We start from the raw sequence: 27,573 nt of genomic DNA on the forward strand, positions 1-27,573 counted from the left end.
CCGTACGGCGGCCCGCGAGACCCGCAACGCGCAACACCGCGCAGCGCGCATGCGCGTTACCCTTCCCAGCGGGAAGATGGCGGCGCCCTCCGCTCCCTCCCTCCGTACGGCGGCCGGCGGGGGCCCCAAGCCCCGCCCCTGGCGGGCCCCGCGCATGCGCGACGCGGGGGGGGAAGATGGCGGCGTCCTCGCTGGAACAGAAGCTGTCGCGGCTGGAGGCGAAGCTGAAGCAGGAGAACCGCGAGGCGCGGCGGAGAATCGACCTCAACCTCGACATCGGCCCCGCCCGCGCCCGCCCCAGTGAGCGGGGCCGGGGGGCGGCGGGAGCGGCGCGGGAGGGGCGGGGCGGCCGCGGGGAGGCCGCGCTGGGGGGGGGGGAGGGGAGGGAACGGGGCCATGAGGGGACAGCGGGAACGGGGGGGGAGGGGAGGGAACGGGGCCGTGAGGGGACAGCGGGAACGGGGGGGGAGGGGACAGCGGGGCCGTGAGGGGACAGCGGGAACGGGGGGGGAGGGGAGGGAACGGGGCCGTGAGGGGACAGCGGGGCCGTGAGGGGACAGCGGGGCCGTGAGGGGACAGCGGGGCCGTGAGGGGACAGCGGGGCCGGGGGGGGACAGCGGGACCGGGGGGGGGAGGGGAGGGAGCGGGGCCGTGAGGGGACAGCGGGGCCGGGGGGGGGGAGGGGAGCGGAGCCACGGGGGTGGCGGCACGGGGGGAGCGGGGCTGGGGTGTCCCAGGCGGGTTTGGGGAACATTTGGGGTGTTTGGGTCAAATTTGGGGTGTTCGGGGCACTTTTGGGGTGTTCGGGGCAGCTCAGGGATAATTTGGGGTGTTCGGGGCAAATTTGGGGTGTTCGGGGCAGTTTTGGGGTGTTCGGGGCAGCTCAGGGATAATTTGGGGTGTTCGGGGCAAATTTGGGGTGTTCGGGGCAGCTTTGGGGTGTTCGGGGCAGCTCAGGGATAATTTGGGGTGTTCGGGGCAGTTTTGGGGTGTTTGGGGCAGCTCAGGGATATTTTGGGGTGTTCGGGGCAGTTTAGGGACGTTTTGGGACAGCTTTGGGGTGCTTGGGGCAGCTTTGGGACGTTTTGGGGCAGCTCTGGGTTCTCTGGGGCAGTTTTGGGGGGTTTGGAGCAGTTTAGGAGCGTTTTGGGGCAGTTCCGGGCTTTGGGGGGGGTTTTGGGGTAGTTTTGAGGTGTTGGGGGCAGATTTGGGCCGCTTTGGGGCAGTTCTGTGGGATTTGGGGTGTTTGGGTCAAATTTGGGGTGTTTGGGGCAGCTTTGGGTCATTTTGGGGCAGTTTTTGGGGCCGGGGGGGGTTTCAGGGGGGCTGCAAGGCTGCTCTGGGGTGTTGGGGACAATTTTGGGGCGTTTGGGGCCGTTCAGGAGCATTTTGAGGCCGTTTTGGGGTGTTTGGGGTTTTTTGGTGTTGGGGTTTGAGGACGTTCAGGGGGGTTTGGGGCAGTTTAAGGGGTTTAGGAGCATTTTGGGGCAGTTTAAGGGGTTTAGGGGCATTTTGGGGCAGTTTAAGGGGTTTAGGAGCATTTTGGGGCAGTTTTTGGGATTCGGGGCCGTTTGAGGGGTTTGGGAGCATTTTTGGGGCCGTTCTGGGTTGTTTCTGGGGCCGGGGCGTTGCCTGGGGAGGGCTTTAAGGACATTTTGGGGTATTTTAGGGTATTATGGATATTTTAGGGACATTTTGGGGCAGTCCTGAGTCGTTTGGGCTGCTGGAGGGAACTTTTGGGCGTTTAGGGACTTTTGGGGCAGTTTAGGGACATTTTGGGGTTGTTTGGGGGGGCTCTGTGGGGGATCCGAGGCTCTTTCAGGGCTTTAAGGAAAATCCAGGGGCTTTTGTGGGGATTTAGGAACATTTTGGGGTGTTTGGGGCAGTTACGGGTCATTCCAGGGCAGTTTGGGGCACTCTGAGGCTGTTTTGGGGTGTTTGGGGTCATTCCAGGGCAGTTTGGGGCACTCTGAGGCTGTTTTGGGGTGTTTGGGGTCATTTTTGTGGAGTTTGGGGCCATTTTGGGGTCATTTTGGGGCAGTTTGGGGCACTCTGAGGCTGTTTTGGGGTGTTTGGGGTCATTTTGGGGCAGTTTGGGGCACTCTGAGGCTCTTTTGGGCTGTTTGGGGTCATTTTGGGGCAGTTTGGGGCACTCTGAGGCTGTTTTGGGGTGTTTGGGGCAGTTTGGGGCACTCTGAGGCTGTTTTGGGCTGTTTGGGGTCATTTTTGTGGGGTTTGGGGCCATTTCGGGGCAGTCCTGGCTGGTTTAGGGGGGCAGGGGGATTTGGGGGGTTGGGAAGGGATTTTGGGGGGAATTTGGGGGTTCCCAGTGGGGTTTCGGGGGGGGTTGGGAAGGGGGTTTTTTTTGGGGGGTTCCCCCCCACTTGTCACCCCGAGGAGCCCCCTCCAGGTAGGACCCCCCAGGGACCATTCCCAGCAGATTTTGGGGGTTTTTTTGGGATTTTCCAGGCCGGGAGGAGCAGCCCCTCCCCCTCCTCCCTTTTCCCTCCCCCTTTTCCAAATTGAAGCTCATTTTTACCCCCCCAAATTTAAATTTCCCCCCCATTTAATGTGATTTCCCCCCAATCCGAATCCATTTCTTCGCCCCCAAATTCATTTCCCCCTCTGAGTTTTGCTTCTGTCTCCCCCGGTTTCACCTCTGTCCCCTCCCCCAGGTTAATTTCATTTAAATTTTATTTAAATTTATTCTCAATTCCTCTTCCCCCCGATTTGAGCTCATTTTTGGCCCCCCCAGTTCGTTCCTGTTCCCCCAACTTCAGCTCCATTTCCTTTCCCCCAGTTCAAACCCATTTTAATTCTTTCTCCATTTTAATTTCTGCCCCCAATCCAATCAATCCCCTCCCCATTTAAGTCCCTTTTTCCCACCCCATTTGAGTTCATTTCCCCCAATTTAATTAATTCCCTTTGAATTTAAATCCATTTTTGCTTGCTCCACTTCAGTTTATTCCAGTTTCACTCTTGTCCTACCCAGTTTAATTCCTGCCCCCACTGTAAGTTTATTTTCCCCAATTTAAACTCATCTCTGCCCCTCAGTTTAAGTTTATTTCCCCCCATTTAAATTATTTCCCCCAATTTAAATTCATTCCTTCCCCGAGTTTATTTTCCCCAATTTAAATTCATCTCTGACCCCCAGTTTAAATTCATTTCCCCCAATTTAAATTAATTTCCTCCCCAATTTAATTCCCCCCAATTTAATTCCCCCAATTTAAATTAATTCCCCCCAATTTAAATTAATTCCCCCCAATTTAAATTAATTTCCCCCAATTTAAATTCATTTCCCCCAATTTAATTCCCCCAATTTAATTTCCCCCAATTTAATTTCCCCCCAATTTAAATTAATTTGTTCCCAATTTAAGTCAATTTTCCCCCAATTTAAATTAATTTCCCCCCAATTTAAATTCATTTCCCCCAATTTAAATTCATTTCCCCCAATTTAAATTAATTTCCCCCAATTTAAATTAATTCCCTCCAATTTAATTCCCCCAATTTAATTTCCCCCCAATTTAAATTCATTCCCTCCAATTTAAATTCATTTCCCCCAATTTAATTCCCCCAATTTAAATTAATTTCCCCCAATTCAAATTAATTCCCTCCAATTTAATTCCCCCAATTTAATTTCCCCAATTTAATTTCCCCCCAATTTAAATTCATTTCCCCCAGTTTAAATTCATCCCCCCTATTTAAATTTATTCCCCCAATTTAAATTAATTCCCTCCAATTTAAATTCATTTCCCCCAATTTAAATTAATATCCCCCAATTTAAACTCATTTCCCCCAATTTAAACTCATTCCCCCGATTTAAATTAATTTCCCCCAATTTAAATTAATTTCCCCAATTTAAATTAATTCCCCCCAATTTAATTCCCCCCAATTTAATTCCCCCAATTTAATTTCCCCCAATTTAAATTAATTCCCCCCAATTTAATTCCCCCCCAATTTCAATTAATTTTCCCCCAATTTAATTCCCCCAATTTAATTTCCCCCAATTTAAATTAATTCCCCCAATTTAAATTAATTTCCCCCAATTTAATTTCCCCCAACTTAATTTAATTCCCCCAATTTAATTTCCCCCAATTTCCATTCATTTCCCCCAATTTAAATTAATTCCCCCCAATTTAATTCCCCCAATTTAATTTCATTTCCCCAATTTAATTTAATTCCCCCAATTTAATTTAATTCCCCCAATTTAAATTAATTCCCCCGATTTAAATTAATTTCCCCCAATTTAATTTAATTTCCCCCAATTTAATTTAATTTCCCCCAATTTAATTTAATTCCCCCAATTTAATTTAATTCCCCCAATTTAATTTAATTTCCCCAATTTCCATTCGTTTCCCCCAATTTAAATTCGTTTCCCCAGTTCCATCAGCTCGCCCCTCCCCCAGTCCCTCCCTTTTAATTTTTTCTCTTTTTCTTTCTCTTTTGTTCTTTATTTTTATTTTTATTTTTATTTTTATTTTTATTTTCATTTTTGTCTTCCCCGCGCCCCTCCCCCATCTCCAGTCATCGTCATCACCCTTAGCCCCGCCCCCGCTCCGTCCCAGCGAGCAGGTACCTCCCCTCCCCCTTTAACCCCACCCCCCGTGCCTCAGTTTCCCCCTCGTGGCAGCTTTACCCCTCCCCATTTAACCCCTCCCCCCCTCGTGCCTCAGTTTCCCCTTTGCAGCATCTTCACCCCTCCCCCCCCTCGTGCCTCAGTTTCCCCTTTGCAGCATCTTCACCCCTCCCCCTCCCCATTTAACCCCTCCCTCCCCGTGCCTCAGTTTCCCCTTTGGAGCATCTTCACCCCTCCCCCCCCCCCCCCTTTTAACCCCCTCAGTGGTTTCTTTGCCCCTCCCCCACCCTGGAATGTGTGTGTCCCCCCCAGAATGTCCCCTCCCCCCCCCGGAATGTCCCCCCCGCGTGTCCCCTCCCCCCTGGCTGTGGCATGGAGCGCCCCCCCCCGGCCCCGTGCAGCATGCGGCCGCTCGGGATGGGGGAACTGGGGGGAAAATGGGGAAAAATTGGGGGGAAATGGGGAAAGTTGGGGAGAAAATTGGGGGGAAATGGGGAAAAAAAAAAAAGGAAATTGGGAAAAATTGGGGAGAAAATGGGAAAAATGGGGGAAAAAACAGAGGGAAAATGGGAAAAATTGGGGGGGGGGGTGGGAGAAAAAAAAAAAAATTGGGGGGGAATGGGAAAAATGGGGGGAAAATTTGGGGGGGGGGGGGGGAATGGGGGAAATTGGGGAAAAACCAGAGGGAAATTGGGAAAAATTGGGGGGGAGGGAGAAAACTGGGGGGGGGAAATGGGAAAAATTGGGAGGAAATGGGGAAAATGGGAGAAAACCAGAGGGAAATAGGGAAAAAACGGGGAGAATTGGGAAAATTTGGGAGAAAGTCGGAAAAATGGGGGGAATTGGGAAAAATGGGGGGGGGGGAATGGGGAAAACCAGGAAAAACAGGGGGAGAATGGGGGAAACAGGGAAAAATGGGGGGACATCAGGAAAACTGTGGAAAAAAAAAAATGGGGGGAAATGTGGAAAAATGGGGGAAATTAGGGAAAACTGGGAGGAAGTGGGGGGAAGTTTGGGAAATAGGGGGGAAATGGGGAAATCAGGAGGAATTGGGAAAAACTGGGGGGGGGAAGGGAGAAAAAATGGGAAAAACCAGGTGGAAGTTGGGAAAAAAGGGGGAAATGGGGGGAAAAGGATGAGAATGGGGAAAAATGGGGTTAAATGGAGGAATGGGGGGAAATGGGGGAAAATGGGAATTGGGAGGAATGGGACAGGAGGGGGAGCTGGGAATGGGGAAGATTGGGGAGAGAGGCAAATGGGATGGGAAGGGGAAAATTGGGGAAAATAGGAACTGGGAAAAAGTGAAGGGGGAAATGAGGAAAAATTGGGGTGAATTGAAGGAAAATGGGGCAGGAAACTGCAAAAAGAGGGGCAAAATTGGGGGAAAACGGGGCGGGAATGGGGCCAGACTGGTCCCAACTGGGGCTGAGTCCCTGCGGGAAGGGGGAGGTTGTGGGGGGACTCTCTGTGCCCCCCCAGTTCATGGGGTTCTGACCTTCACCCCCCCCAATTTTTGGGTCTTGATGATTTTCTCCCCCTATTTTTGGGGTCCTGATGTTTTTCCTCCCGTTTTGGGGTTCTGATGTGTCCCCCACCAGTTTGGGGGTTCTGACACATCCCCCGCAGTTTTTGGGGTTCCTGACACGTCCATTCCCCGTTTTTATGTTCCTGACAAGCCTCTCCCCAGTTTTGGGGTTCCTGGTGGGTTTTTTCGTCCCCCCATCCCAGTTTTGGGGTTTCTGACCGGTTTCTCTCTCCCCCACATGGATTTTGGGGTCCCTGCTGTGTCTCCCCCTGTTTTTAGAGTTCTCTCTCCATTTTTGGCGTCTCTGATTCTTCTCTCCCTGTTTTTAGGGGAACATTTTTAGGGTTCTCTCCCCACGTGTGGGGTTCTCTCCCAAATTTTAGGTTCTCTCCCTCTTTTGGGACTTCTCCCCCATTTTTTGAGTTCTCTGCCCAAATTTTGGGGTTCTGTCCCTCTCCATCATTGGCGCTCTCTCCCCATTTTTAGCTTTCTCTTCCCTTTTTTGGGGTTCCCTCCCCATTTTTGATGTTATTTCCGCATGTTGGGGCTCTCTGTTTTGGGGTTCTCTCCCCATTTTTGGCGTTTATTACAGTTTTTTGGAATGTTCCATTTTTGGGGTTCTGTGCCCCATTTTGGGGGTTCTGTGCCCCATTTTAGGGGTTCTGTCTCTCCCCATTTTTAGGTTTTTCTCCCCTTTTTTCGGGTTCTCCGTTTTTGGGGTTCTCCCCCCGTTCTGGTGTTCTCCCCCATTTTTGGGTTCTCTCTGTTTTTGGGGTTCTGTCCCCGTTTCTGGGGTTCTGTCCCCGTTTCTGGGGTTCTGTCCCCGTTTTTGGGGTTCTCTCCCCGTTTTTGGGTTCTCTCCCCGTTTCTGGGGTTCTCTCCCCGTTTTTGGGGTTCTCTCCCCTTTTTTGGGGTTCTCCCTGTTTTTGGGGTTCTCTCTGTTTTTGGGTTCTGTCCCCGTTTCTGGGGTTCTCTCCCCATTTTTGGGTTCTCTCTGTTTTTGGGGTTCTTTCCCCCGTTCCTGGGGTTCTCTCCCTGTTCCTGGGGTTCTCTCCCTGTTTTTGGGGTTCTGTCCCCCATTTCTGTGGTTCTCTCTGTTTTTGGGTTCTGTCCCCGTTTTTGGGGTTTTGTCCCCCGTTTCTGGGGTTCTGTCCCCGTTCCTGGGGTTCTGTCCCCGTTCCTGGGGTTCTGTCCCCGTTCCTGGGGTTCTCTCCCCGTTTTTGGGGTTCTCTCCCCGTTTTTGGGGTTCTCTCTGTTTCTGGGGTTCTCTCCCCGTTTCTGGGGTTCTGTCCCCGTTTTTGGGGTTCTCCCTGTTTTTGGGGTTCTCTCTGTTTTTGGGTTCTCTCTGTTTTGGGGTTCTCTCTGTTTTTGGGTTCTCTGTGTTTTTGGGGTTCTCTCTGTTTTGGGGTTCTCTCTGTTTCTGGGGTTCTCTCCCCGTTTCTGGGGTTCTGTCCCCGTTTTTGGGGTTCTCTCTGTTTTTGGGGTTCTCTCTGTTTTTGGGGTTCTCTCCCCGTTCCTGGGGTCGCTGACTCTGCTCTCCCCCCCAGCCCTGCAGCTGCCCCTGGTGAGCGAGGGGGGCCGGGGGGGGCCCCCCGAGAGCCCCCAGCCCGCGCCCCCGCCCCGGCCCCGGCAGATGCTGGGGCTGCCCCCGCCCCCCTTCCTGGTGCCGCGCAGCCTGGAGAGGTGAGGACACGCCCCCGAGCCCTGATTGGCTGAGGGGGAGAGCCTGGAAGATGATTGGGGAGAGCCTGGAAGGTGACTGGCCAATGGGGGAGAGCCTGGTTGCTGATTGGCCAATGCGGGAGAGCCTGGTTGCTGATTGGCCAGAGGGGCTGCAGGATCCTGTGCTCACATTGGCCAGAGGTTTGGGGAGATTCTGTGCTCTGATTGGCCAGAGGTTTGGGGAGATTCTGTGCTCTGATTGGTCAGAGGTCTCAGGAGGTCGTGTGCTCTGATTGGTCAGCGGTTTGGGGAGGTCCTGTGCTCTGATTGGCCAGAGGTCCAGGAGAATCAAAGCTGGAGTGCACAGGAGTCCTGTGGAATCCTGTGCCCTGATTGGCCAGCAGTCTGGAGGGATCCCGGGCTCTCATTTGCCAGCGGAGGGTCACGCATCCTGGTTGGCTGCAGGTCTGTGGAGATCCTGTGCTCTCATTGGCCCACAGAGGGTCACGTGCTAGGGGAGGGTCATGTGCTCTGATTGGCCAGAGATTCTGAGAGATCCTGTGGCACGATTGGCCGGAGACCAGGGAAGATTCCATGCTCTGATTGGGTAGAATTCCTGGGTGACACTGTGAGCTGATTGGCTGAGCAGGAGGCTTGTGCCAGTTGGCTGGTTGGACAGGAGTCTGCAGGTGGTGATTGGCCAGAGATTCCAGGCAGAGCTTGTGCTCTGATTGGCCGGAGATCCCAGGGGAGCGTGTGTTCTGATTGGCTGGGCAGGAGGCTTGGTGCGGCGATTGGTCGAACGTTCAGGAGCCTGAGGGTGCTGATTGGCTGCTGCTCCGAGGTCTTGTAGCCCTGATTAGCCAGCGCTGGGGGAGCGCTGTGTTCTCATTGGCCTGACCGTAGGGGGGATCTTGAGCAGTGATTGGCTGGAGCAGAGCTTGCAGCTGCTGATTGGTTGATGTGTCAGAGGATCCCAGTTGCTGATTGGCCTGGTGTGCAGGAGAGCTGCGTGCTCATTGGCCAGGTGTGCGAGAGCCCCCCGGATGCTGATTGGTCAGCTGATCAGGACCCCCTGGGTGCTGATTGGCCAGGCAGGTGGGATTTCCTGGCCTGCCATTGGCCGGAGCTGTGATTCCCTGTGTGCTGATTGGCTGGGCTCTCCCCATGCTTTGAGCTGATTGGCTGGGCTCTCCCCATGCTTTGAGCTGATTGGCCAGGCTCTCCCCATGGCCTGAGCTGATTGGCCAGGCTCTCCCCATGGCCTGAGCTGATTGGACGGGCTCTCCCCATGCTTTGAGCTGATTGGCTGGGCTCTCCCCATGGCCTCAGCTGGTTGGCTCGGCTCTCCCCATGCTTTAAGCTGATTGGCTGAACTCTCCCGTTCTCCCCTAGCATCGAGATCGACCAGAAGCTGCAGGAGATCATGAAACAGACGGGATACCTGACCGTGGGGGGACAGGTGAGTCAGGGGGGTACCTGACCGTGGGGGGACAGGTGAGACAGGGGTTACCTGGCTGTGGGGGACAGGTGAGTCAGGGGGGTACCTGACCGTGGGGGGACAGGTGAGTCAGGGGGGTACCTGGCCGTGGGGGGACAGGTGAGTCAGGGGGGTTATCTGACTGTGAGGACAGGTGAGTCAGGGGGGTTACCTGGCTGTGGGGGACAGGTGAGTCAGGGGGGTACCTGGCTGTGGGGACAGGTGAGTCAGGGGGGGTTACCTGGCTGTGGGGACAGGTGAGTCAGGGGGTACCTGACCGTGGGGGGACAGGTGAGTCAGGGGGTACCTGACCGTGGGGGGACAGGTGAGACAGGGGTTACCTGGCTGTGGGGGACAGGTGAGTCAGGGGGGTACCTGGCTGTGGGGACAGGTGAGTCAGGGGGGTACCTGACCGTGGGGGGACAGGTGAGTCAGGGGGGTTACCTGGCCATGGGGACAGGTGAGTCAGGGGGGTACCTGGCTGTGGGGGGACAGGTGAGTCAGGGGGGTACCTGACCATAGGGGACAGGTGAGTCAGGGGGATACCTGACCGTGGGGGGACAGGTGTGTCAGGGGGGTTACCTGGCCATGGGGACAGGTGAGTCAGGGGGGTACCTGACCGTGGGGGGACAGGTGAGACAGGGGTTACCTGGCTGTGGGGGACAGGTGAGTCAGGGGGGGTACCTGGCTGTGGGGGGACAGGTGAGTCAGGGGGGTTACCTGGCCATGGGGACAGGTGAGTCAGGGGGGGTACCTGGCTGTGGGGGGACAGGTGAGTCAGGGGGGTACCTGACCATAGGGGACAGGTGAGTCAGGGGGGTACCTGGCTGTGGGGACAGGTGAGTCGGGGGTACCTGACCGTGGGGGGACAGGTGAGTCAGGGGGGTACCTGGCTGTGGGGACAGGTGAGTCAGGGGCGTACCTGGCCGTGGGGGACAGGTGAGTCAGGGGGGTACCTGGCCGTGGGGGGACAGGTGAGTCAGGGGGGTTACCTGGCCATGGGGACAGGTGAGTCAGGGGGGTTACCTGGCCATGGGGACAGGTGAGTCAGGGGGGTTACCTGGCTGTGGGGACAGGTGAGTCAGGGGGGTACCTGGCTGTGGGGACAGGTGTGTCAGGGGGGTTACCTGGCCGTGGGGACAGGTGAGTCAGGGGGGTACCTGACTGTGGGGGGACAGGTGTGTCAGGGGGTTACCTGGCCATGGGGGGACAGGTGAGTCAGGGGGGGTTACCTGACCGTGGGGGGACAGGTGTGTCAGGGGGTTACCTGGCTGTGGGGGCCCAGGTGAGCCCGAGGCTGTCCCAGGTGGTCCCTGACCCCCCTCCCCCCCAGCGGTACCAGGCGGAGATCAACGACCTGGAGAACCTGGGCGAGATCGGCAGCGGCACCTGCGGGCAGGTGTGGAAGATGCGCTTCCGCAAGACCGGGCACGTCATCGCCGTCAAGGTGGGCCCCGGCCCCGCCCTGGGACACTGGGGGACCCCCGGTGACACCTGTGACCCTCCTGTGACACCTGTGACCCCCCGTGACACCTGTGACCCTCTGGAGACACGTGTGACCCTTGGTGACACCTGTGACCCTCCTGTGACACCTGTGACCCCCCGTGACACCTGTGACCCCTGGTGACACCTGTGACCCCTGGTGACACCTGTGACCCCTGCTAACACCTTTGATCCTCTGGTGACACCTGTGACCCTCCTGTGACACCTGTGACCCCCCCATGACACCTGTGACCCTTGGTGACACCTGTAACCCCTGCTAACACCTTTGACCCTCTGGTGACACCTGTGACCCCCTGGTGACACCTGTGACCCCTGGTGACACCTGTGACCCTCCTGTGACACCTGTGACCCCTGGTGACACCTGTGACCCCCTGGTGACACCTGTGACCCCTGGTGACACCTGTGCCCCCCCCATGACACCTGTGACCCTCCTGTGACCCCCTGGTGACCCCCCTGGTGACACCTGTGACCCCTGGTGACACCTGTGACCCTTGGTGACACCTGTGACCCCTGGTGACACCTGTGACCCCCAGTGACACCTGTAACCCCCCGGTGACACCTGTGACCCCTGGTGACACCTGTCACCCCCCCATGACACCTGTGACCCCCTGGTGACACCTGTGACCCCCTGGTGACCCCCCTGGTGACACCTGTGCCCCCTGGTGACACCTGTGCCCCCTGGTGACACCTGTGACCCCCGGTGACACCTGTGCCCCCCCGTCCCCAGCAAATGCGGCGCTCGGGGAACCGCGAGGAGAACAAGCGGATCCTGATGGACCTGGACGTGGTGCTCAAGAGCCACGACTGCCCCTACATCGTGCAGTGCTTCGGCACCTTCATCACCAACGTGAGCACCTGGGGCACCTGGGGGAGCACCTGGGGGCACCTGGGGCACCTGGGGGAGCACCTGGGGGCACCTGGGGTTATGGGCACCCCTACATCGTGCAGTGCTTCGGCACCTTCATCACCAACGTGAGCACCTGGGGGGGCACCTGGGGCACCTGGGGAGCACCTGGGGCACCTGGGGGGCACCTGGGGCACCTGGGGGCACCTGGGGGCACCTGGGGTTATGGGCACCCCTACATCGTGCAGTGCTTCGGCACCTTCATCACCAACGTGAGCACCTGGGGCACCTGGGGGCACCTGGGGGAGCACCTGGGGGCATCTGGGGGAGCATCTGGGGCACCTGGGGGCACCTGGGGGCACCTGGGGGCACCTGGGGTTATGGGTTCCTCTACACCGTGCAGTGCTTCGGCACCAACATGAGCACCTGGGGCACCTGAAGGCACCTGGGGGCACCTGGGGGCACCTGGGGGCACCTGGGGGAGCACCTGGGGGCACCTGGGGGCACCTGGGGTTATGGGTTCCTCTACACCATGCAGTGCTTCATCACCAATGTGAGCACCTGGGGCACCTGGGGGCATCTGGGGGCACCTGGGGGCACCTGGGGGCATCTGGGGGCACCTGGGGTTATGGGCACCTCTACATTGTGCAGTGCTTCGGCACCTTCATCACCAATGTGAGCACCTGGGGGGGCACCTGGGGGCACCTGGGGGAGCACCTGGGGCACCTGGGGTTATGGGTTCCTCTACACCGTGCAGTGCTTCATCACCAACGTGAGCACCTGGGGGCACCTGGGGCACTCAGGGGAAGCTGGAGGGCTGGGGGGGGTCTGGATCCATCTATGGGCGCTCCCAGTGCCCCCCCAGTGCCCCCACTGCCCCCAGTGCTCCCAGTGCTCCCAGTGCCCTCCCAGTGCCCTCCCAGTGCCCCCAGTGCTCCCAGTGCTCCCAGTGCCCCCAGTGCCCTCAATGCCCTCCAAGGGCCCCCAGTCCTCCCAGTACACCCAGTGCTCTCCCAGTACTCCCAGTGCCCCCAGTGCTCCCAGTGCCCCCAGTGCCCCCAGTGCCCCCAGTGCCCCCAGTGCTCCCAGTGCACCCAGTGCTCTCCCAGTGCTCCCAGTGCACCCAGTGCCCTCCCAGTCCATCCCAGTGCCCTCCCAGTGCCCCCCAGTCCATCCCAATGTGCTCCCAGTCCATCCCAGTGCCCCCCAGTCCATCCCAGTGCCCTCCCAGTGCCCTCCCAGTGCCCTCCAGCCCATCCCAATGCACTCCCAGTCCATCCCAGTGCCCTCCCAGTGTCCCCCAGTCCATTCCAGTGCCTTCCCCGTGCCCTCCCAGTGCCCCCAGTGCCTCCCAGTCCATCCCAGTGCCCCCAGTCCATCCCAGTGCCCTCCCAGTGCCCCCCCAGTCCATCCCAGTGCCCCCAGTGCTCCCAGTCCATCCCAGTGCCCTCCCGGTGCCCTCCCAGTCCATCCCAGTGCCATCCCAGTGCTCCTAGTTCATCTCAATGCACTCCCAGTCCATCCCAGTGCCCTCCCAGTGCCCCCAGTGCTCCCAGTCCATCCCAGTGCCCCCCCAGTCCATCCCAGTGCCCCCAGTGCCCCCCAGTCCATCCCAGTGCCCCCAGTGCCCCCCAGTCCATCCCAGTGCCCTCCCAGTGCCCCCCAGTCCATCCCAGTGCCCTCCCAGTGCCCCCAGTGCTTCCCAGTCCATCCCAGTGCCCCCAGTGCTTCCAGTCCATCCCAGTGCCCTCCCAGTGCCCCCAGTGCTCCCAGTACAGCCGGTGCCTCCCCAGACCGACGTGTTCATCGCCATGGAGCTCATGGGCACCTGCGCCGAGAAGCTCAAGAAGCGAATCCAGGGCCCCATCCCCGAGCGCATCCTGGGCAAGATGACAGTGGCAGTGAGTGACACTGGGGACAGCGGGGACACCAGGAGCACGGGGGACAGGCAGGGTGGCTCTGGGATTCTGGGCAAGGTGACGGTGGCAGTGAGTGACACTGGGGACAACGGGGACACCAGGAGCACGGGGGACAGGCAGGGTGGCTCTGGGATTCTGGGCAAGGTGACGGTGGCAGTGAGTGACACTGGGGACAGCGGGGACACCAGGAGCACGGGGGACAGCAGGGACAGGCAGGGTGGCTCTGGGATTCTGGGCAAGATGACGGTGGCAGTGAGTGACAGCGGGGACACTGAGAAGATTGGGGACACTAGGGACATGGGGACACTGGGGACACCTGGAGCCTTGGGGACACTGGGGGCACTGGGGACATTGAGGACACGCAGGGTGGTTCTGGGCAGGATGACAGTGGCAGTGAGTGGCACTGGGGACACCGGGGACAGACAGGAGGGTCCTGGCATCCTGAGCAAGATGGTGATGGTGAGGGACACTGGGGACACCAGGAGCAGTGGGGACAGTGGGGACGGGCAGAAGGTCCCCAGGATCCAGTGCCCCATTCCAGAGTGGGCAGGGTGACAGCGACAGCGGGCAGGGTGATGGTGGCACACAGGTGACACAGAGGTGGCACTGGTGACAATCCCTGTGCTGCAGATGGTGAAGGCGCTGCTGCACCCGAGGGACAATCACGGGGTGACCCCCAGGGGACACTGGGGACAGTCAGGGTGTCTCTGGGGTCTGGGCAGGGTGATGGTGGCACAGGGTGGCACAGAGGTGGCACAGAGGTGGCACTGGGGACAATTCCTGTCCCACAGATCACAAAGGCCACCTGAAGGACAAGCACGGGGTGACCCCCAGGGGAACAGGGGGTGTCCTGGGCGGGGTGACAGTGACGGTGAGCGAGGTGGTGGCGACACACAGGTGGCACAGAGGTGACATTGGGGACACCCCGTGTCCCGCAGATCGTGAAGGCGCTGCTGTACCTGAAGGAGAAGCACGGGGTGATCCACAGGGACGTCAAACCCTCCAACATCCTGCTGGACGAGCGGGGCCAGGTCAAGCTCTGCGACTTCGGCATCAGCGGCCGCCTGGTGGACTCCAAGGCCAAGACCCGGAGCGCGGGCTGTGCGGCCTACATGGCGGTGAGGGGACACTGGGGACACTGGGGACATCCCCTGGGACACGGGGACATCCCCCAGAGCGCGGGCTGTGCGGCCTACATGGCGGTGAGGGGACACTGGGGACACTGGGGACATCCCCTGGGACACGGGGACATCCCCCAGAGCGCGGGCTGTGCGGCCTACATGGCGGTGAGGGGACACTGGGGACATCCCCTGGGACACAGGGACATCCCCGGGGACACTGGGGACATCCCCTGGGACACGGGGACATCCCCCAGAGCGCGGGCTGTGCGGCCTACATGGCGGTGAGGGGACACTGGGGACACTGGGGACATCCCCTGGGACACGGGGACATCCCCCAGAGTGGGGGGTGTGCGGCCTGCATGGCGGTGAGGGGACACTGGGGACACCGGGGGGGACACTGGGGACACAGGGACATCCCCCAGAGCGCGGGCTGTGCGGCCTACATGGCGGTGAGGGGACACTGGGGACACTGGGGACATCCCCTGGGACACGGGGACATCCCCCAGAGTGCGGGGTGTGCGGCCTGCATGGCGGTGAGGGGACACTGGGGACACTGGGGACATCCCCTGGGACACGGGGACATCCCCCAGAGTGGGGGGTGTGCGGCCTACATGGTGGTGAGGGGACGTGGGGACACTGGGGACATTCCTTTGGACATTGGGGACACTGGGGGGGACATGGGGACATTGGGACATGGGGACACTAAGTCATCGGGGACACAGGGGACATGAGGACATCGTGGGGGGCATTGGGGACATTAGGGACACTGGGACATTGGGGACATTGGGAACATTTGGGACAGTGGGGGGACATTGGGGGGCCGTTGGGGGACACTGGGGACACGCCCCAGCCCCAGAGTGGCCTCAGGGGTGGATCAGGGGGTGTTGGGTCCCCAGGACTGGGGGGTGCTGCACCCCGGACTTGGGATGGGGCTGTTGGGGATCCCTTGGGGTTTTGGGGGATCCCCCCAGGTTTGGGGCTGTTGGGGATCCCTTGGGGTTTTGGGGGATCCCCCCAGGTCTGGGGTTCTGGGTGTTTGGGGGTTCCCGGTTTTGGGGTTCCCTCCAGGTTTGGTTTTTTTGGGGTTTTGAGGATCCCCCCGGGTTTTGGTTTTTGGGGTTCTGGAGGATCTCCCCAGGTCTGGGGATGCCGGGGGTCCCCCAGGTCTGGGCCTTTGCGTGTTTGGGGCTTCCCAGGTTTGGGGTTTGGGGTTCCAAGGTTTGGGGTTTGGGGTTCCCAGGTTTGGGGTTTTTGGATTTCCAGGTTTGCAGTTTTGGGGTTCCTAGGTTTGGGGTTTTTGGTGTCCTCCCCTATTTTGGGGTGCTGGGTGCTTGGAGGTTCCCAGGTTTGGGGTTTGGGGTGCTGGGTTTTTGGGGGTTTCCATGTTTGGGGTTTTTGGGTTCCCAGGTTTGGGGTTTGAGGGTTCCCATGTTTGGGGTGCTGGGTGTTTGGGGGTTCCCAGGTTTGGGTTTTGGGGTTCCCAGGTTTGGGGTGCTGGGTGTTTGGGGGTTCCCAGGTTTGGGTTTTGGGGTTCCCAGGTTTGGGGTGCTGGGTTTTTGGGGGTTTCCAGGTTTGGGGTTTTTGGGTTCCCAGGTTTGGGGTTTGGGGGTTCCCATGTTTGGGGTGCTGGGTGTTTGGGGGTTCCCAGGTTTGGGGTTCCCAGGTTTGGGGTTCCCAGGTTTGGGGTGCTGGGTGTTTGGGGGTTCCCAGGTTTGGGGTTTTGGGGTTCCCCGGTTTGGGGTTTTTGGTGTCCTCCCCGGTTTTGGGGTGCTGGGTGCTTGGATGTTCCCAGGTTTGGGGTTTGGGGTTCCCAGGTTTGGGGTGCTGGGTGTTTGGGGGTTCCCAGGTTTGGGGTTCCCAGGTTTGGGGTGCTGGGTGTTTGGGGGTTCCCAGGTTTGGGGTTTTGGGGTTCCCAGGTTTGGGGTGCTGGGTGTTTGGGGGTTCTCAGGTTTGAGGTTTTGGGGTTCCCAGGTTTGGGGTGCTGGGTGTTTGGGGGTTCCCAGGTTTGGGGTTTGGGGTTCCCAGGTTTGGGGTTTTGGGGTTCCAGGTTTGGGGTTTTTGGTGTCCTCCCCGGTTTTGGGGTGCTGGGTGCTTGGATGTTCCCAGGTTTGGGGTTTGGGGTTCCCAGGTTTGGGGTGCTGGGTGTTTGGGGGATTCCCGGGTTTTGGGGTTCCCAGGTTTGGGGTGCTGGGTGTTTGGGGGTTCCCAGGTTTGGGGTTTTTGGGTTCCCAGGTTTGGGGTTTTGGGGTTCCCAGGTTTGGGGTGCTGGGTGTTTGGATGTTCCCAGGTTTGGGGTTTTGGGGTTCCCAGGTTTGGGGTTTGGGGTGCTGGGTGTTTGGGGGTTCCCAGGTTTGGGGTTTTGGGGTTCCCAGGTTTGGGGTGCTGGGAGTTTGGGGGTTCCCAGGTTTGGGGTTTTGGGGTTCCCAGATTTGGGGTGCTGGGTGTTTGAGGGTTCCCAGGTTTGGGGTTTGGGGTTCCCAGGTTTGGGGTTTGGGGTTCCCGGTTTTTGGGTGCTGGGTGCTTGGATGTTCCCAGGTTTGGGGTTCCCAGGTTTGGGGTGCTGGGTGTTTGGGGGTTCCCGGGTTTGGGGTTTGGGGTTCCCAGGTTTGGGGTGCTGGGTGTTTGGGGGTTCCCAGGTTTGGGGTTTGGGGTTCCCAGGTTTGGGGTGCTGGGTGTTTGGGGGTTCCCAGGTTTGGGGTTTGGGGTTCCCAGGTTTGGGGTGCTGGGTGCTTGGATGTTCCCAGGTTTGGGGTTCCCAGGTTTGGGGTGCTGGGTGTTTGGGGGTTCCCGGGTTTGGGGTTTGGGGTTCCCAGGTTTGGGGTGCTGGGTGTTTGGGGGTTCCCAGGTTTGGGGTTTGGGGTTCCCAGGTTTGGGGTTTTGGGGTTCCAGGTTTGGGGTTTTTGGTGTCCTCCCCGGTTTTGGGGTGCTGGGTGCTTGGATGTTCCCAGGTTTGGGGTTTGGGGTTCCCAGGTTTGGGGTGCTGCGTGTCTGGGGGTTCCCGGGTTTTGGGGTTCCCAGGTTTGGGGTGCTGGGTGTTTGGGGGTTCCCAGGTTTGGGGTTTTGGGGTTCCCAGGTTTGGGGTTTGGGGTGCTGGGTGTTTGGGGGTTCCCAGGTTTGGGGTTTTGGGGTTCCCAGGTTTGGGGTTTTGGGGTTCCCCGGTTTGGGGTGCTGGGTGTTTCGGGGTTCCCGGGTTTTGGGGTTCCCAGGTTTGGGGTGCTGGGTGTTTGGATGTTCCCAGGTTTGGGGTTTTGGGGTTCCCAGGTTTGGGGTTTGGGGTGCTGGGTGTTTGGGGGTTCCCAGGTTTGGGGTTTTGGGGTTCCCAGGTTTGGGGTGCTGGGAGTTTGGGGGTTCCCAGGTTTGGGGTTTTGGGGTTCCCAGGTTTGGGGTGCTGGGTGTTTGAGGGTTCCCAGGTTTGGGGTTTGGGGTTCCCAGGTTTGGGGTTTGGGGTTCCCGGTTTTTGGGTGCTGGGTGCTTGGATGTTCCCAGGTTTGGGGTTCCCAGGTTTGGGGTGCTGGGTGTTTGGGGGTTCCCGGGTTTGGGGTTTGGGGTTCCCAGGTTTGGGGTGCTGGGTGTTTGGGGGTTCCCAGGTTTGGGGTTCCCAGGTTTGGGGTGCTGGGTGTTTGGGGGTTCCCAGGTTTGGGGTTTGGGGTTCCCAGGTTTGGGGTGCTGGGTGCTTGGATGTTCCCAGGTTTGGGGTTCCCAGGTTTGGGGTGCTGGGTGTTTGGGGGTTCCCAGGTTTGGGGTTTGGGGTTCCCAGGTTTGGGGTGCTGGGTGTTTGGGGGTTCCCGGGTTTGGGGTTTGGGGTTCCCAGGTTTGGGGTGCTGGGTGTTTGGGGGTTCCCAGGTTTGGGGTTCCCAGGTTTGGGGTGCTGGGTGTTTGGGGGTTCCCGGGTTTGGGGTTTGGGGTTCTGGGGCCCTGCCCCCCACCCCGTGCCCCAATCCTGCCCCTCCCCCAGCCCGAGCGCATCGACCCCCCCGACCCCACCAAGCCCGACTACGACATCCGCGCCGACGTCTGGAGCCTCGGCATCTCCCTGGTGAGCGGCTGTCCCCGCGTCCCCAATGTCACCAGGGTCCCTGAAGCGTCCCCAACGTCACCCAGGGTCCCTAAAGCGTCCCCAATGTCACCCAGGGTCCCTGAAGCGTCCCCAACGTCACCCAGGGTCCCTAAAGCGTCCCCAGACATCACCCAGGGTCCCCAAACATCACCCAGGGTCCCTAAAGCGTCCCCAAACATCACCCAGGGTCCCTAAAGCGTCCCCAAACATCACCCAGGGTCCCAAATGTCACCCAGGGTCCCCAGCATCCCTGAATGTCAGCCAGGGTCCCTAAAGTGTCCCCAAACATCACCCAGGGTCCCTAAAGCGTCCCCAACGTCACCAGGGTCCCTAAAGTGTCCCCAAACATCACCCAGGGTCCCCAGCATCCCTGAATGTCATCCAGGGTCCCTAAAGCATCCCCAAACGACACCCAGGGTCCCCAGCATCCCCGAATGTCACCCAGGGTCCCTAAAGCGTCCCCAGACATCACCCAGGGTCCCCAGCATCCCTGAATATCACCCAGGGTCCCCAGCGTCCCCCAATGTCACCCAAGGTCCACAAACATCCCCCAGCTGTCCCCACAACACCCCGACCCACCTCAGTGTCCCCAAAGCATCACCCAGCTGTCCCCAAAGTGTCCCTGACCCCCCCCCCCAGTGTCCCCAGGCTGGCCCAACCACCTCTGGGTCCCCAGCGTGTCCCCACGGTGCCACCTCAGCCCTGCAGTGCCACATCTCCCTATGACACCTGTCACCTGTCCCTGTCGCAGCTGTCACACCTGTGTGTGTGCCACCCCTGTCCCACCTGTCCCTGTCACAGCTGTGTGTGTGCCACCCCTGTCCCACCTGTCCCTGTCACACCTGTGTGTGTGCCACCCCTGTCCCACCTGTCCCTGTCACAGCTGTCACACTTGTGTCACGCCTGTCCCTGACACAGCTGTCACCTGTCTCTGTCATACCTGTCACACCTGTCCCTGTCCCACCTGTGTCCCCAGGTGGAGCTGGCCACGGGGCAGTTCCCGTACCAGAACTGCTGTCCCTGTGTGTGTCACACCCGTGTCACACCTGTGTCACACCTGTCCCCAGGTGGAGCTGGCCACGGGGCAGTTCCCGTACCAGAACTGCTGTCCCTGTGTGTGTCACACCCGTGTCACACCTGTGTCACACCTGTCCCCAGGTGGAGCTGGCCACGGGGCAGTTCCCGTACCAGAACTGCTGTCCCTGTGTGTGTCACACCCGTGTCACACCTGTGTCACACCTGTCCCCAGGTGGAGCTGGCCACGGGGCAGTTCCCGTACCAGAGCTGCTGTCCCTGTGTGTGTCACACCTGTGTCACACCCGTGTCACACCCGTGTCACACCTGTGTCACACCTGTCCCCAGGTGGAGCTGGCCACGGGGCAGTTCCCGTACCAGAACTGCTGTCCCTGTGTGTGTCACACCCGTGTCACACCTGTGTCACACCTGTCCCCAGGTGGAGCTGGCCACGGGGCAGTTCCCGTACCAGAACTGCTGTCCCTGTGTGTGTCACACCCGTGTCACACCTGTGTCACACCTGTGTCACACCTGTGTCCCCAGGTGGAGCTGGCCACGGGGCAGTTCCCGTACCAGAACTGCTGTCCCTGTGTGTGTCACACCCGTGTCACACCTGTGTCACACCTGTGTCACACCTGTGTCCCCAGGTGGAGCTGGCCACGGGGCAGTTCCCGTACCAGAACTGCTGTCCCTGTGTGTGTCACACCCCGTGTCACACCTGTGTCACACCTGTCCCCAGGTGGAGCTGGCCACGGGGCAGTTCCCGTACCAGAACTGCTGTCCCTGTGTGTGTCACACCCGTGTCACACCTGTGTCACACCTGTCCCCAGGTGGAGCTGGCCACGGGGCAGTTCCCGTACCAGAGCTGCTGTCCCTGTGTGTGTCACACCCGTGTCACACCTGTGTCACACCTGTCCCCAGGTGGAGCTGGCCACGGGGCAGTTCCCGTACCAGAACTGCTGTCCCTGTGTGTGTCACACCCGTGTCACACCCGTGTCACACCTGTGTCACACCTGTCCCCAGGTGGAGCTGGCCACGGGGCAGTTCCCGTACCAGAACTGCTGTCCCTGTGTGTGTCACACCCGTGTCACACCTGTGTCACACCTGTCCCCAGGTGGAGCTGGCCACGGGGCAGTTCCCGTACCAGAGCTGCTGTCCCTGTGTGTGTCACACCCGTGTCACACCTGTGTCACACCTGTCCCCAGGTGGAGCTGGCCACGGGGCAGTTCCCGTACCAGAACTGCTGTCCCTGTGTGTGTCACACCCGTGTCACACCTGTGTCACACCTGTCCCCCAGGTGGAGCTGGCCACGGGGCAGTTCCCGTACCAGAGCTGCTGTCCCTGTGTGTGTCACACCCGTGTCACACCTGTGTCACACCTGTCCCCAGGTGGAGCTGGCCACGGGGCAGTTCCCGTACCAGAACTGCTGTCCCTGTGTGTGTCACACCCGTGTCACACCTGTGTCACACCTGTCCCCAGGTGGAGCTGGCCACGGGGCAGTTCCCGTACCAGAGCTGCTGTCCCTGTGTGTGTCACACCCGTGTCACACCTGTGTCACACCTGTCCCCAGGTGGAGCTGGCCACGGGGCAGTTCCCGTACCAGAACTGCTGTCCCTGTGTGTGTCACACCCGTGTCACACCCGTGTCACACCTGTGTCACACCTGTCCCCAGGTGGAGCTGGCCACGGGGCAGTTCCCGTACCAGAACTGCTGTCCCTGTGTGTGTCACACCCGTGTCACACCTGTGTCACACCTGTCCCCAGGTGGAGCTGGCCACGGGGCAGTTCCCGTACCAGAGCTGCTGTCCCTGTGTGTGTCACACCCGTGTCACACCTGTGTCACACCTGTCCCCCAGGTGGAGCTGGCCACGGGGCAGTTCCCGTACCAGAGCTGCTGTCCCTGTGTGTGTCACACCCGTGTCACACCTGTGTCACACCTGTCCCCAGGTGGAGCTGGCCACGGGGCAGTTCCCGTACCAGAACTGCTGTCCCTGTGTGTGTCACACCCGTGTCACACCTGTGTCACACCTGTGTCCCCAGGTGGAGCTGGCCACGGGGCAGTTCCCGTACCAGAACTGCTGTCCCTGTGTGTGTCACACCCGTGTCACACCTGTGTCCCCAGGTGGAGCTGGCCACGGGGCAGTTCCCGTACCAGAACTGCTGTCCCTGTGTGTGTCACACCCGTGTCACACCTGTGTCACACCTGTGTCACACCTGTCCCCAGGTGGAGCTGGCCACGGGGCAGTTCCCGTACCAGAACTGCTGTCCCTGTGTGTGTCACACCCGTGTCACACCTGTGTCACACCTGTCCCCAGGTGGAGCTGGCCACGGGGCAGTTCCCGTACCAGAACTGCAAGACGGATTTCGAGGTGCTGACCAAGGTGCTGCAGGAGGACCCGCCCCTGCTGCCCCCGGCCATGGGCTTCTCCGGGGACTTCCAGGCCTTCGTCCGAGACTGGTGGGGACACGGGGACATCGGGGGACATGGGGGGGACAGAGGGACATGGGGGGGACAGAGGGACATGGGGACACACAGGGACATGGGGACACACGGGGACATGGGGACACGGGGCACATGGGGGACCCAGGAGGACACAGGGGACATGGGGACACTCTGGGGACACCAGGGGCACACAGAGGACATGGGGACACTCTGGGGACACAGGGGACATGGGGACACTCTGGGGACACCAGGAGCACACAGAGGACATGGGGACACTCTGGGGACACCAGGGGCACACAGAGGACATGGGGACACCAGGGGCACACAGAGGACATGGGGACACGGGGCACATGGGGGCCCCAGGAGGACACAGGGGACACAGGGGACATGGGGACACGCTGGGGACACCAGGGGCACACAGAGGACATGGGGACACTCTGGGGACACCAGGGGCACACAGGGGACATGGGGACAGGGCAGGGACATGAGGGCCATAGGACGCACAGGGACATGGGGGTACACAGGGGACAAGGAGGGTCCCCAAGATGCTCTGGGGACTTGCAGGCCTTCGTCCACAACTGTTGGGGACATGGGGGGGACATGGGGGACACACCGGGGCCGCAGGGGTCCCCACAGTGCCACCTCCCCTTCTCTGGGGAGCTCCAGGCCTTCATCTGGGACGGGTGGGGACACTGGGGACATGGGGGGGACAGCGGGGAGGACATGGGGGATGTGGCCCGAGGGTCCCAAAGGCGCTCACCCCCTGTCCCCTACCCCAGCCTCACCAAGGACCACAGGAAGAGACCAAAGTACAACAAGTTATTGGTGAGTGGCACCTGCCATTGTCACACCTGTCCCCTGCCATTGTCACACCTGTCCCCTGCCATTGTCACTGTCACACCTGCCATCTTTCACTGTCACCATCACCTGTCACAAGTGTCACTGTCACACCCGTCACACTTGTCATCTGTCACTCACCTGTCACACCTGTCATTGTCACTGTCACACCTGTCACTGTCCCACTTTTCACTTGTCACTGTCACACCTGTCCCCTGTCATACCTGCCACCTGTCCCATCACATCTGTCTCTTCCCCTGTCCCTTGTCACACCTGTCCCCTGTCACTCGTGTTCCTGGGGCCACCTCCCCATCACAGCTGTCACCAGAGCCATGGCCACCCCCTCCCCATCCCCGTGTCCCCAAGGGCCATGTGTGTCACCTGTGGGGGCACGCGCACGATGCCACCGTCCCTGGGGGTCCCCAAGTCCCTGTCACCTCCCCTACGTGTCAGCAGCTGTGTCCCCATGTCCCTGTATCAGTGTCCCTGTGTCCCCAAGGCCACATCCATGTCCCGTGTCCCCGTCCCCACCTTGTCCCCAAACCCTCACCCTTGGTGCTCCATCCCCGTGTCCCCAAGCTTTGTCCTCCATGTCCAGTGTGGTCCCCCTGTCCTCGTGTCCCCCAGTGTCCTGATGTCCCCATGTCCCCACATCCCTGCTGTCCCCATGTCCCCAGTATCCCCAATGTCCCCAATGTCCCTGACGTCCCTGATGTCCTCTGCTGTCCCCGATGTCTCCGTGTCCCCTGCTGTCCCCCATGTCCCCAATAATCCCTGATGTCCCCTGCTGTCCTCCATGTCCCCACTGTCCCCAATGTCCACAATGTCCCTGCTGTCCCCCATGTCCCCATGTCTCCATGTCCCTGCTGTCCCCAATGTCCCCAATGTCCCCCATGTCCCCATGTGTCCATGTCCCTGCTGTCCCCAATGTCCACAATGTCCCTGCTGTCCCCTGCTGTCGTCCCTGCTGTCCCAAATATCCCCATGTCCCCGATGTCCCTGATGTCCCCCACTGTCTCTGCTGTCCCCTCTCTCCCATATCTCTGCTGTCCCCAATGTCCCTGCTGTCCCCACATCCCCAGTATCTCCCCTGTCCCCTGCTGTCCCCGATGTCCCCATGTCCCCTGCTGTCCCCACAGGAGCACACCTTCATCAAACGCTACGAGACGCTCGAGGTGGACGTGGCCACCTGGTTCAAGGACGTGATGGCCCGGACAGAGTCCCCGCGCCCGGGGGGTGGCCTGGGCCACCACCTGCCCTTCTTCACCAGGTAGCGCCCGCCCGGCGCCGCCACGCCCGGCAGGGGACACCGGGGACAGCCGGGACACCCCTGGGACACCGGGGACAGCCGGGACATCCCCTGGGACAGCCGGAACATCCCCGCGGACACCGGGGACAGCCAGGCCACCTCCAGGGACAGGGACAGCAGGGACAGCCCTGGGACGCTGCCTGGTGCCACCACGCCCTGCAGGGGACACTGGGGACAGCTGGGACATTCCCTGTGGCACACCACGGACAGCCGGGACAGCCCTGGGACAGGGACACCTGTGACACCCACGGGGGGGTGGTGACGCCTGTGCCACCCCCCTGTGCCACCTCCCTGTGACACCTGCTGTGCCACCCCCCTGTGCCACCCCCCTTTGGCGCCCAGCGTGATGGTGACACTGCCACGGCCACCACAGCCCCGGCCTGGCCTGGAGTGTCCCAGCGTGTCCCTGCCATCCCAGCTGTCCCCTCCCACTGTCCCCACGTTCCCGAGGCCAGGGGACACCCTTGTCCCCTCTGTCCCCCTGGCCGTGCCTCAGTTTCCCACAGGGTCCCGTGTGGGGACAGGGCTGGGGACAGGACTGGGAGGTGGCACCAAGGGTGTGACACTCTGGGATGTGGCACTCGGAGGTGACACTGGGATGTGACACTCTGGGAGGTGGCCCAGGGACACAGACGTGGCTGGGGGGTGTGACACGGGTGTGACGCCGGGGCCTGGGGATGTGACACTCGGCCCTGAGGGGACATTGAGAGGATACGGAGGTGGCACCGGGATGTGGGGATGTGACACGGAGATGGCACTCGGGGACACGGAGACGGCGCAGGAACGTGGCACAGGGGGACAGGGGACAGCGTGGAGAGCCAGCACGGGGATGTGACAGCGAGGGACAGCGAGGGGACACGGAAGGATGGCACAGAAATGGCACCGGGATGTGACACAGGGATGGCACTGGAATGTGACACGGGGATGGCACTGGAACGTGACACGGGACACAGAACAGAGATGGCACCGGGATGGCACAGGACGGAGGTGGCACTGGGAAGTGACGTGGGCACGCAGGGATGGCACCAGAATGGCACTGGGAAGTGACACAGGACAGAGATGGCACCAGGATGTGGCACAGGGATGGCACCGGGAAGTGACACAGGGACAGAGGTGGCACCAGGATGGCACCGGGATGTGACACAGGACAGAGATGTCTCCAGGCTGTGACAGTGGGGACACGGCACCGAAGGACACGGAGTGGTGGCCTGGGGACACGGACACGTCATGGACGTGACAACGCAGGGCCCAGTCCCGGGATGTGACACCAGAGATGTGACACCAAGATGTGACACCGGGCTGTGACACCAAGATGTGACACCGGGGATCTGACACTGCAACGTGACACCAAGGAAGTGACACCTCGATGTGGCGCTGGGCTGTGACACCAGGATGTGACACCAAGGATGTGACACCGCGATGTGGCGCTGGGCTGTGACACCAGGATGTGACACCAAGGAAGTGACACCGCGATGTGGCGCTGCGCTGTGACACCAAGGATGTGACACCAAGGATGTGACACCGCGATGTGGCGCTGCGCTGTGACACCAGGATGTGACACCAAGGATGTGACACCGCGATGTGGCGCTGGGCTGTGACACCAGGATGTGACACCAAGGATGTGACACCGCAATGTGGCGCTGGGCTGTGACACCACAATGTGACACCAGGATGTGACACCAAGGATGTGACACTGCGATGTGGCGCTGGGCTGTGACACCAGGATGTGACACAGGGGACACGGCCGGGGACTGTGTCACCGGGGATGTGGCACCAAGGATGTGACACCGGGGATGTGACACTGGGGACACGGCCCGGGGTGGCCCCGGGTGCCGGGGCTGTGGTGGCACGGTGACAATCAGGGCCGAGCCGTGTCCCCGCCGTGTCCCCGCTGTCCCCAAGGCCAGCAGGTGCAGTTTTAGTGCATTGGGGGCGCGGGCGGCGCCGCCCCCCCCGTCACCCTCATTAATTATTATTATTAATTATTATTATTAATTATTATTATTATAAATGCGCATGTGGAACCCGAGGGGCCGCGTCGGCGTCAGGCTCTGGGGACACTGGGGGACATTGGGGACATTGAATGGGGACACGGGGACATTGGGGTGGACATGGGACAGTGGGGACACGGGGAAATATGGGGGGACATTGGGAGATGGGGAGGGGGGACACTGGGGACACTGGGATGAGGAGTAGGGACACTGGGGACATTGGGGACATGGGGAAGCACAGGGGGACATTGGGAAAGGGGCGATGGGGACACAGGGAGATGGACATGGGGACACTGAGGACGGGGACGGGAAAGTGGAGGGTGGGGACATTGGGGACAGGAGATGGGACACTGGGGACATTGGGAACATGAGAGTTGGGATCTTGGGGACATGAGAGATTGGATGTTGGGGACATGAGATGGGACATTGGGGACATGAGAGATGGGGACATTGGGGACATTGGGAACACGAGAGTTGGGATCTTAGGGACATGAGACATGGGACGTTGGGGACATTGGGGACACAAGAGGGGACATGGGGAACGTGAGAGATGGGACATTGGGGACAGGGTGACATTGGGATGAGGACAGGGGACAGGGACACAGATGGGGGTGGCACAGGTGGACCTTGGGGACATCGGGATGGGGACATTGGGGCTGGGGACAGCAGTGACATGGGACGGACACGGGTACAGGAGGGTGGCAGAGGCTGCGTTGGGCATGGGGGGTTTGGGGACACGGGGGGACACCGAGGGACAGCTGGAGGATCCCGGTGACACCGGGGGGAGGATTGGGGACACCAAGGGACAGCAGGGACAGCTGGAGGATCCCGGTGACACCGGGGGGGGCTGCAGCGAGGGCACTGGGGACATCGGGGTGGGGACACTGGTGGCACATCAGGGACACGCGGGGGCACTCGGCTGCCACCTCCGTGACGTCCCCGCGGCCCAAGGGTGTCACCGGGGCGACGGGGGGCGGGGGGGAGGGGACACGGGGACATCTCCCCGGCGTGGGCGGGAGCCGCGGGGACACCTTGGGGACAGCGGGGACAGGATGGCAGCGCCACCGAGCGCCCCCCGGCCCCTGTCCCTCCTCATCCTCATCTTCCTCCTGCCCGGGGGGGGGCCCGCAGGTGGGGGGGACAGGAGGGGACAGGAGGGGACAGGAGGGAGGGGGGAGGGACCCGGGGGAGGGGTCCCAGGTTGTTGGGGGGGGGTCCCGGGTGTCTCGGGGGGGGGACACTGGGGGACCCGGAGAGGACAGGAGGGTCCGGGGGGGGCATTGGGGGGGACCC

At 60.4% G+C, this 27,573-nt stretch overlaps 2 protein-coding genes across 3 annotated transcripts; one reads left to right on the top strand and one right to left on the bottom strand.

The window, feature by feature from the left end:
• The first annotated feature begins 128 nt into the window (after positions 1–128).
• Positions 129–24,403, top strand: MAP2K7 (mitogen-activated protein kinase kinase 7). 2 transcript variants are annotated; one of them, XM_038126227.1, is made up of 12 exons: positions 129–300; positions 4,525–4,572; positions 7,649–7,784; positions 9,159–9,225; positions 10,577–10,690; positions 11,474–11,593; positions 13,384–13,491; positions 14,448–14,627; positions 18,586–18,666; positions 22,016–22,158; positions 22,923–22,968; positions 24,120–24,403. In XM_038126227.1, exons 1-12 carry the CDS (start codon positions 177–179, stop codon positions 24,252–24,254), a joined length of 1,302 nt encoding a protein of 433 aa, XP_037982155.1. In that variant the 5' UTR covers positions 129–176; the 3' UTR covers positions 24,255–24,403. The 2 variants fall into 2 exon arrangements, with proteins under 2 accessions (XP_037982155.1, XP_037982156.1); XM_038126228.1 differs by lacking the exon at positions 4,525–4,572 and having other exon boundaries at positions 130–300.
• Positions 24,404–24,582: 179 nt separating this feature from the next.
• LOC119696478 (mucin-2-like) lies at positions 24,583–27,001 on the bottom strand. Its single transcript, XM_038126206.1, has 3 exons — positions 26,965–27,001; positions 25,737–25,881; positions 24,583–25,697 (listed from the first exon to the last, which is right to left on the bottom strand). The coding sequence occupies exons 1-3, from the start codon at positions 26,999–27,001 to the stop codon at positions 24,782–24,784; spliced, it is 1,098 nt and encodes a 365-aa protein (XP_037982134.1). The 3' UTR covers positions 24,583–24,781.
• Positions 27,002–27,573: the final 572 nt, after the last annotated feature.

This window comes from Motacilla alba, unplaced genomic scaffold (genome assembly GCF_015832195.1).
Source record: "Motacilla alba alba isolate MOTALB_02 unplaced genomic scaffold, Motacilla_alba_V1.0_pri HiC_scaffold_31, whole genome shotgun sequence".
In the NCBI taxonomy this organism is placed as follows: domain Eukaryota; kingdom Metazoa; phylum Chordata; class Aves; order Passeriformes; family Motacillidae; genus Motacilla; species Motacilla alba.

What these genes read in the sequence shown, in the direction of transcription:
- MAP2K7 (XM_038126227.1), top strand. Translation starts at nt 177, where the DNA reads ATGGCGGCGTCCTCGCTGGAACAGAAGCTGTCGCGGCTGGAGGCGAAG. An exon ending in GCTGTGCGGCCTACATGGCG is followed by an intron (nt 14,628 to 18,585) that starts GTGAGGGGACAC and finishes CCCCTCCCCCAG; the next exon opens with CCCGAGCGCATCGACCCCCC. An exon ending in GGAGCCTCGGCATCTCCCTG is followed by an intron (nt 18,667 to 22,015) that starts GTGAGCGGCTGT and finishes ACCTGTCCCCAG; the next exon opens with GTGGAGCTGGCCACGGGGCA.
- LOC119696478 (XM_038126206.1), bottom strand. Translation starts at nt 27,001, where the DNA reads ATGCCCAACGCAGCCTCTGCCACCCTCCTGTACCCGT. An exon ending in TGCCACCCTCCTGTACCCGT is followed by an intron (nt 25,882 to 26,964) that starts GTCCGTCCCATG and finishes CTGGTGTCACAG; the next exon opens with CCCAGCGCCACATCGCGGTG. An exon ending in TGTCACTTCCTTGGTGTCAC is followed by an intron (nt 25,698 to 25,736) that starts ATCCTGGTGTCA and finishes TCGCGGTGTCAC; the next exon opens with ATCCTTGGTGTCACATCCTG.